Genomic DNA, 9,486 nt, shown 5'->3' on the forward strand with positions numbered 1-9,486 from the left:
AGTTTCCAAAGTGGCCTGTCATTTGGGTGGACCTGCTGTAGGGGACGCTGCCGAGGGCAATAGGGGCAGGACTTGGCTGTGATGACTATAAAGGAAAGTTCTTTACTGTGTCTGCTGGACCCGGACTGACCCTTTGGTCCCCCCGAGGATTCTAGCTCCTGGCCTGTGCTGCCTCATTTCACCACTAGAGGCCACTCTCAGACTAATTTGGCTTCTTGATGGCCCCACCCACTACAATTGAAATCCCTCCCCCCCAATCAATTTAAAATTTCCAAAGACTTTGGTCTCCAGTTTGTTTTATTAAGTGGAACAATCTAAAGGGGAAGCGAATCCGGCTGGGAGCCCAGAGCCCCTGGGAGGGGAGAGCAGCTGCAGAGAGGGGCAGACACAGGCAGCCGGGGTGTTATTGAATGTGGCAGGGCCATTGCATGGGGTGGGGAATCAGGAGAGAAATTTCAGCAGGAGGAGCCCAGTGAGGGTGGGAAGAAGGAGCCCGGCTGGTCCCAGAGCTGTGCCGGCCGCGCTGGTGGCTGCTCTGCATGTGTGCTTGGGTAGATCTCCACGGATCCCCAGGAAGGTCCCAGAACCTGCATTTACCTGGGAGCACACGGACTCGGTAACGCAGCCCTTCATGATGATCTTAATGGTATTTCCACCTGTATGGGGGGGGGAGGAGGAAGGAGGCGATCGGGGTGAGGGGCGCAGCACCATTCCTTGACTGGACTAAGAAATAACAGCCCCCCCTTCCTCAACTCTGCCCCTGTGACCCCCACTGAGCCCCCCCCCAGCCTCCATCTCCCCATCTCCTCTGCTCTCCCCAGCATGTCTGGCCCTGGATGGCCTCCCCCGCTCCTTTAATGTGACACAGACTCACAGGGTGTCCATGAACAAGTCACTTGCAGTCCCGACCTAGATCCCGCCAACAACACCTGGATTGACTCATGCCTGTTTTATCCCCACAGTTCATCTAACAAAGCAGCAGCTCCCTGTTGGTGGCAGCAGTGGGATCTCTAAGAAGGGTGGCTTCACAGTGAGTTAAGGCACCATGATGGGACTTTGCAAAGCTAGGCTCAGTTCCGAGCCCTGCCACAGCCTCCCGGTGTGACCTGGGGCAAGTCACGGCACTGCTCAGTGCCTCTGTTTCCCCATATGTTAAATGGGGAGAATGATCCCCACTATGCCTACAGAGATTGCAGGCTCTTTGGGGCACAGACTTTATCTCCCTATGAGTTTTTAGAGCCCAGCACAGCCTGGGTCCCTTTTCTTTCCTGGGGGTCTGCGCAGTCCAGGCATGAGAGGGGCTCCCAATACTATATCAGACCCTACCATGAAGAGCTTAGAGATTGAACTATAGACAGGCAATGGATGGAGGAGAACCAGAGGAACAGGGAGGGGGAGACACTGGCGCAAGGTCACACCGGAGGCCAGCGCTGGGAACAGATCCCAGGTGTCCTGATCTGCAGCCGATACCTTTCCCTAGTGGCCTCCACCCAGCATCTCGCTTCTGCTCTACGCGGGGGGAAAAGAGCGGAGGAAAAATACCCCCAGAATAAATGAACGGAAGTTACCAGATTTTAGGGGCCCGGCAACGTCCAAACAGTGGGTCTCGGCTCCAGTACACTGTATGGTCTCTTCACGGCACTGCTCAGAGGACAGAGAGTAGCAGCCACGGCAGCTCCGGCCATTGGGTTTGGTGTCAGCCGGGGGCACTGGGAAGAAGCGGAGCAAACGCAGTCAGCTCGGGGGACGAGCCCCAGGCGGCGTCGGGGCAGGGAGAGCAGCTGGGGGCTGCACAGCTCAGCCCTGGGTGCCCCTGCAGGGGGAGCTGTAGCTCCGGGGGCAGCAGGGGCAGGGGAGAGGTTTGCAGCAGGGTGGGGTCAGCTGGGTTCACACCTGGTAGCAGCCTAGAGCCCCGCCCACTAAACTCCACCCACCCAGGGGCTCAATGTTATTCAATGGGGCGCCCCCTGCAGGGTGGGAGGACCAGTCTCAGGAAGTTAACGTGGGGCACGTTCCAGGCAGCAGGAGGTGCAGGGGATGAGGGAGGAGCTGCAGAGATGTACCTTTAACAGAGTCCGGTGTGCAGTTGTCTGTCTGGCAGCAGGTGATGCTCATCCTTCTGGCCTTTGCCGTCCCAAAATTCATGGAGATGGCTCCAGCTTCACATTGGCTGGGTGACAAACAGCTCTTGAGAACGTTCTGGGTCTTCCTTCCCGCTGCACAGGAGAAGAAGTCTGAGATTTATTCCCATTCCACTCTCACCCCATCGACGTCCTCTTCACAACGACGGCCCTGTGCCATTAGCCTTCCTCTACCCATCGGGAAACTGAGGCACACAGTGAGGAAAGTGACTCACCCCACATCCCGCAGGGCTAGAGAAAGCAATTTCAGGAGCAAAATCCAGCATTTAGATCCTCCAACTGCCTACTCAGCCGATGCCTAACCCTGGGGGCCCCGAATCTCCTGCCCATAAAGTCCTTTTGTTGCCAAAGTTTCTACCAGTGGGTATGTGCAGGGCCACCCAAACCCCAACACCATGCATCCCGCTCACCCCTGAGCCACGGCGGGATTCACAGACTAGGCCTTAACCTGACGATATCACCTGCGGGGCCTGATCCTGGGGACACCCTCAGAGCACAACCAATGGATCGGGCCCTGCACAAAGCCCAGCCAAGGCAGGAGATGGAGGGGGGTTGCCTCCCATATACCCAAGAGCCCAGGGGGTCGGATGCTCCCCATGGATGTGGGGGAATCAGGGTCCAGAGAATGTTTAACTATTTCATACAATGTGGGGCAACTTCAAAAAGGGAGACTGAGAGACCCCCTCGGAGGCCAAGGGGTCGGGCACCACCGTAGGAGGGGAGAGATCTGGGCTGAAGACCCCGGCCAAATTCGGTTCCCACTTGGCTCCCCCATGGCCCAGCTGAGCGCCCAACCGCTGGGGTCTCCTGGAAGCCCCTCTTCCACTGCCGTCATAGTCAAAGAAGGGCTGACCTGGTCCAGAAGCTGGACTCCCGGTGAGTGGTTCCCGGCTGTGGACCCCAAGCAGAGCTGGGCACCTCCGTGCCGCCGGGACTCAGGGCCGAACTTAGGGTGAGGGGCGGGGCTTAGGCCACACCCCTCTCCTCAGCATTTCCTATTGGCTGGCTTTTGTGGATCCCATCCTCAGGCACCTCCCTCTCCCCATGCACACAACGGGGAGCCCGGCCCCATCCCACTGGCTGGCAAGTCACCTGGAGTTCGGCATCGCAGTGCTAAGCCAAAGGCCCCGTTGGGGAACTAGCCACAGGGTGTGGCATAGAGCCCATGCGTCTTGGCTCCTTAACCGCTGCTCAGACCCACCCACCCCACGCCCTTCCCAGACCTGGGACTAGGAGAGGACCCAGGCGTCCTGGATCCCCACCATCTTCACTGACCCATGTTGAGTAGGGTCCATCTCACCTACCCGCTGTGTCTTCTGTCAGAGTGATGCCACAAGAGTCTTCCCTATTTCGGCAGGTATCTAGATCGCCCGTGCATCTGGTTCCTGATCCATCGCAAACCTCACACCGCAGACCGGCCCCTGGAGACGGAGAGAGAACATGAGTCCAGTGCAGATGTGCCCCCTGACACCGGCTGGGGATCACATATAAATGCCCTTCAAATAGCCTGTCACACAACAGACAATCCCCATTCGAAATGCCCTTGGCCTCTGGCCAGCTCTGAAACATGCCCAGTCACAACACGATTCTAGTGATTTAAACTGTAAATATTTCCTCCCATTTCCACAATTGTTTCACTCGCTGTCACAGGGACTTTGTGACTTCCAGCCCTCTCCTCCTGGGACGTTGTCACTCAGACGCCCCCAGCTCAGCCCCGTTATTCTGCGGCTGCTTTTCGGTTACATTAACTAACAGTTTCATCCGGCAGGCGGCTCTGAGCTGTTGGCACGTTGGAGAAGTTAGGAAATCAGCCCCTGTAGGAACAGACCCAACTCACCCGTAGCCAGGAGAGCAGCGAGGATGCAGACGGCAAGAGAAGCCTCCATGGTGATGGGGAAACAGTAGATCGGCGCTGGGGTCTGTGATGCAACCAAATCTCCAGTTGGAGGATTTATCACAGACAGGCTGAAATGAGATCAGAAGGGAACTTGCACATGCATAAACCAGTTAACAGTGTGAGTGAAACCACAGAGCCATTTGCCACAATTCTGGGGTAGCTGTGCCTCTCTGACCCCTTAGTGGCTGGTATGTTGGTGGCACCCACACAGAGAAGTCACAGACAAATATCAAATACTCCTTCTGGAAAGTTGCAGTGTAAAATGACTTTCTTTCTGAGAAGTAAGGGATAAGTAAGGGGGAGGGATAGCTCAGTGGTTTGAGCATTGGCCTGCTAAACCCAGGGTTGTGAGCTCAATCGTTGAGGGGGCCATTTAGGGATCTGGGGCAAAAATCTGTCTGGGGATTGGTCCTGCTTTGAGCAGGGGGTTGGACTAGATGACCTCCTGAGGTCCCTTCCAACCCTGATATTCTATGAATCCAGCAAAATTACACACAAGACCCCAAAACAAGAGAGAGACAAAGCAGGCTGCTCTCTTCCGCACCAGGAGACAGCTTGCCCACTTTGATTGTAGTCCTGGATCCAGGAGGGGACTGGGACCTAGTGGTTAGAGAAGTGGGGCTAGGAGCCAGGACACCTGGGTCCTATCACTGGTCTCGAGGTTGGACCAGGGAGGGATGGGGCCAGGACTCCTGGGTTCTATTCCTGCTCTGAAGATGGAAGAAGGGTCTGGCAGTTAGAGCACCAACAGACCCAATGTGACTTACCAAATCTCCTTAGGGGTTCAGGCTGAGTAATGTTTGCCGGGGGTGGAGCAGATGGATAGTTCAGTGAAGCAGAAAAGATTTGACAATGTCTGTCTCTCTCTTCCCCTTATAGAAGGGCTCTGGTACATGCGCAGATGTAATACTGAAACTTTAAAATCCCTGCATTCTTCATTTGCTTCGTTCCATAAGTTCCTAGTCCCCTCGCCAGCACTGCCCCCACTCACCAGTGACACAATTTCGACACACAAGCATGTTGAGAAATTCGCCAGCCTTCCTGCTGAGAAACAACCACAGGGATTCTTGAAACCACATCTCCTTTAAATCTTGGGGGGCAACATGGGGAAGCAGGTCACGCGCTGGATGGGGAAGCAGGACTCCTGGGTCCTCTTCCTGGCCTACTAAGGGCATGTGGATCAAGGGTAGGACTCTTGGGTCTCTTTTCCGCCCCGGAAGAAGTGGGGTGAAGTGGTTAGAGGAGTAGGGGCGGGCAGTGGCAGGACTCCTGGGTTCTGCGGAGTGGGGAGTAGGGTGTACCACTTAGAGCAGGGTCGGGTTGCGACTGGCAGTCAGGATTCCTGGGTTCCATAGAAATTTTAGTGGGGTCCAGTAGTTAAAACTGGTTGTCAGGACTCCTGGGTTCTATCCACAGTTCTGGGAAGGGAGTGGGGTCTAGTGGGTTAGAGCTGGCCGGATGCCTGGGTTCTATCCACAGTTCTGGGGTGGGGGAGAGGGACTGGGAGCCAGGACTCCTGGGTTCTAGCTTAATCTCTGTGAGGGGAGTGGGGGCAAGTAGGATAGAGTGGGGGGGAGGGCTGGGAGCCAGGATGCCTGGGTTCTATCCCCAGCTGTGGGGGGTGGGGCCTAGTGAGTTAGAGCAGTGGGGGCTAGGGACTGAGCACTGTCGCTATGCCAACCTACCCCCAGTGTAGAGGTAGCTAGGCTGATGGAAGCTACCATTGCTTGGGGAGGCGGAGGTCCGACAGCCACAGAACACCCCCCCCCCGCCCCGTAACCTGTGTTTACGCTCTGCCGTAGCTGTCCTGCTACAGCACCCATCTCATAGACCCTGCAGCTCAGAGCTGAGCCGCGAGGGCGGACGGGATTGCCTGGTTGCAAACCCAGGGGCAAGGAGGGAAGGTGGGAGCAGCAGTGGTGGGTAGGACCCTGGGAGGAAGCAGGGAGAGAGAGCTTCTTGGGCACAGAGCCCACCAGAAAGGCAGGCGAGGGGATTTCTGAGCATGGAAACGGGCTGCTGCTGTTTGTCCCTGCTACTCTCCAAGAAGCAGGATACTGAGGGGGTGCGCGGTCTTTGCACTGCAGAGAGACCTGCCTTGCGTCATCGAGTTCTCCTCCTAAAGGAAACAGCCTTGCAGTGTCCCACATGGTGGCTAAACTGCACGGGGCCACAAAGGGGGAAATAACAGCCCTGCAACAAAATACATACAGGCCTAGGGCTAGATTCCTGGCTACTTCGGGAACCCGGACACAGAGATTTAGGCACCGCTGGTATTCACAAATGCCCCCCCTCCCCACCCTTCTGCCAAGCCCTCTGGGCAGCTCAAGTCATTCAGCCTCGACATTTGTGCCATAAAAGTTCCCTTGATACTCAAGTTTCTGCCCCCAGGCACCCTGATGCCTGCGTCCCAGCAAGAGCCAGGAGCCAGGATCTTGCCTGCCAGGCTCAATCCAGGAGGTGCGCTCAGAACTGGCTCCACACGCCACAGAGGAGGAGTTGGTGGCAGTAGTGGCATCCCTTAGATCCACTAGTCCAGTGGCCAGGATCCTCCCCTGGGTTCATTCGCCCCTCTGCTGGAGGTGGAAAGGGGATTTGAACTTGCGCCACCCGCTTCTGAGCTGAGGGTTGGAACCGCAGGGACATACAACCGCCTGACATAGGAGGTCCTGCCATCTCTCCTCTTCAAGCTGTTCCGCTGTATGTCCACCGAACAGCCAAACACCGATGTGAATCGTAGCAAAGTCAGCCCAAATTGCTTCAGATGTCACGGGGCTCCCCTTTCTGCACAACACCGGTCGCTCGTTAGCTGCGAGAGCGGGCGTCCTGCCGAGCCGGGCATCAAAATTCGGTGGCAATCAACTTTTCCATTTTTGCAGGACTAATATTTCAGTCACCGAAGCAACCACGCCGCCTTGTCACCAGGTTATCTCCGGGTATCAGGAATAGATCCAAGGATGAAACTTAATGGTAGGGGGGCAAAAAACTTGGTTAACACCGGGTTTTGGTTGCCCGTTGATAGCTCTTGTCCTTCCAGAGTGTCGAGTCCAGCAAAATCCAACCTTCTGGAAACCAGGAAATCCCGAGTTACGGTAAATGCCCAGGTAGCCATCACTCTGTCCCCATGGTGATGGCACTCCAGCGGCATTCACTGGAGCTGCACTGAATGGTGGAGAGATGTGTTGGAAGAGCTCCAAGACCTCCATCTATTTGACAAAGAGGAGGTTAGAGGGTGACTTGATCCCAGTGTATAAACGCTGGGGAACAAATATTTGACAATGGGCTCTCCAGCCAAGCGGAGGAAGGTCTAACATGATCCAATGGCTGGGAGTTGAAGCCGGACAAATTCAGCCTGGAACGAAGGCGTCATTTTCTAATGGTGAGAGTAATTAACCATTGGGACAATTTACCATGGGGCGCGGTGGAGTCTCCATCACTGACAATTTGTAAATCCAGATGGGATGTTGTTCTCAGAGGTCGGCTCGAGGAATTAATTCGGGGGTGGGTATGTGCAGGGCCACCCAAACCCCAACACCATGCATCCCGCTCACCCCTGAGCCACGGCGGGATTCACAGACTAGGCCTTAACCTGACGATATCACCTGCGGGGCCTGATCCTGGGGACACCCTCAGAGCACAACCAATGGATCGGGCCCTGCACAAAGCCCAGCCAAGGCAGGAGATGGAGGGGGGTTGCCTCCCATATACCCAAGAGCCCAGGGGGTCGGATGCTCCCCATGGATGTGGGGGAATCAGGGTCCAGAGAATGTTTAACTATTTCATACAATGTGGGGCAACTTCAAAAAGGGAGACTGAGAGACCCCCTCGGAGGCCAAGGGGTCGGGCACCACCGTAGGAGGGGAGAGATCTGGGCTGAAGATCCCGGCCAAATTCGGTTCCCACTTGGCTCCCCCATGGCCCAGCTGAGCGCCCAACCGCTGGGGTCTCCTGGCAGCCCCTCTTCCATTGCCTCTTAGTCAGCAGGTCACCAGTTGTTAGGGTTCCCCATCTCCAGGCCGGTGTCCGGGGATCCCAGCTGCCAGGCGAGGTCACACCTGGTCCTCTGCAACAACAAACCCTTTCCCACCACCTTGTGAAACATGCAGCACACAGGGAAACTGAGGCGCGCACACACTAGTCATGTAAAACACTACAAAACTCCCCAACTTCGTCACACGTGTCAATACACGATTGGGTGGCTCATGTCCACAGCAGGGCCCAGGGGAGTTGGCAGGTAGAGGGTTAGGTGGGTTCCTGAGTTAGTATGTGAAGGGGCCGGAAAAGGGTACGAAGCAGCTGTGACATTTTCCACACGTCGGGGGAGAAGCTGAGTGTAGGGACGTAGGGGCAGTACAGGGAGCCCCTGTCCATTGCCTGAAAAGGCAGTGAGCGAGAAGGTGTTCCCGGGGCGTTGTGGAGCATCACTGGGAGAGGGCAGAGTGGTGCTACAGGGGCCTTTGCCTTAACCTGCTATTTCCTGTGTTACAGACGTTTGTGTTTTCTGAACTCGATGCTCTGCAAGGGCAGGACCTATCACCAGGCAGCCTTAACCCAGTGTTAACCAAGTCCCCCCCACCCCATGCCCGCTTACGTTTGATTCTTGGATCTATTCCTGGTACCTGGAGATTCCCCGATATGGTTAGCCGAGCGATTGGGTGATGGGAAGGGTGAATTTTACAAGAGCACAATCAGCTGAGACCTTTGGGAAGAGAATATCAGCTTTCTGGGGACACGTGGCTCGCTGATCCCAGAGCAACTCGATTGACTCACACAGTCCGGCAGGGCGGCAGGCAAACCAGGAAGAGGTAGGAGGAGAGCCAGCTGAGAGATTTGGTCTGACTTTTCCCGTGCCCTCTTATCTTGGGGCACTGCCCCACAGCAGTACCCCCCACACTCTGGGTCTCCCCTCCCAGAGGAACCCCCAACCCTCGATGCCCACCTTGCCTCAGTGGCTACTGCCAGTCGTCATCTAGCCCCTGCTCCCTGGGGCAGACTGCACTCTGGAAACCACTCATCACTGGCAAGGGGGTTGGACCGGCTGCCTCTGCCTATCCCTGGGCTACACCTCTGCCGCCCCAATACGTCCTTAGGCCTTTAACAAGGCCTCAGCCTGGGGAGTTGCCAGGCTGGAGCTCCCCAGATCCTCTTGTCCTTCCCCAGCCCTGCTCTGCCCAAGGTACCCTGTGCTCCCAGGCAGCCAGGCCCTTCCCACTCCCAGCTGGAGTGAGACTGACCCACTCCTCCCTTAGCCCTTGTATCAAGGCCAGCTCTGGCCTGATTGGGTGTGGCCACAGCTGTGGCTGCCTCCCCACAACGCCTACCTCATCTGCCTTCAACCTTTTCCCCTAGGAGCGGGGTAACCGCCCCGCTACACCCTCCTCAAAGAGTAGTTATCAATGGTTCGCTCTCAGACTTAGAGGGTGTATCGAATGGGGTCCCGGGGCCAGT

At 56.4% G+C, this 9,486-nt stretch overlaps 1 protein-coding gene across 1 annotated transcript; it reads right to left on the reverse strand.

Annotated features, from left to right (window-relative positions):
- Positions 1-279: 279 nt before the first annotated feature.
- LOC103307078 (phospholipase A2 inhibitor and Ly6/PLAUR domain-containing protein-like) lies at positions 280-4,938 on the reverse strand. Its single transcript, XM_008177178.3, has 6 exons — positions 4,806-4,938; positions 3,979-4,106; positions 3,446-3,562; positions 2,064-2,216; positions 1,569-1,709; positions 280-656 (listed from the first exon to the last, which is right to left on the reverse strand). The coding sequence occupies exons 2-6, from the start codon at positions 4,025-4,027 to the stop codon at positions 442-444; spliced, it is 675 nt and encodes a 224-aa protein (XP_008175400.2). The 5' UTR covers positions 4,028-4,106; positions 4,806-4,938; the 3' UTR covers positions 280-441.
- Positions 4,939-9,486: the final 4,548 nt, after the last annotated feature.

Source organism: Chrysemys picta, chromosome 20, assembly GCF_011386835.1.
Source record: "Chrysemys picta bellii isolate R12L10 chromosome 20, ASM1138683v2, whole genome shotgun sequence".
Taxonomy (NCBI): domain Eukaryota; kingdom Metazoa; phylum Chordata; order Testudines; family Emydidae; genus Chrysemys; species Chrysemys picta.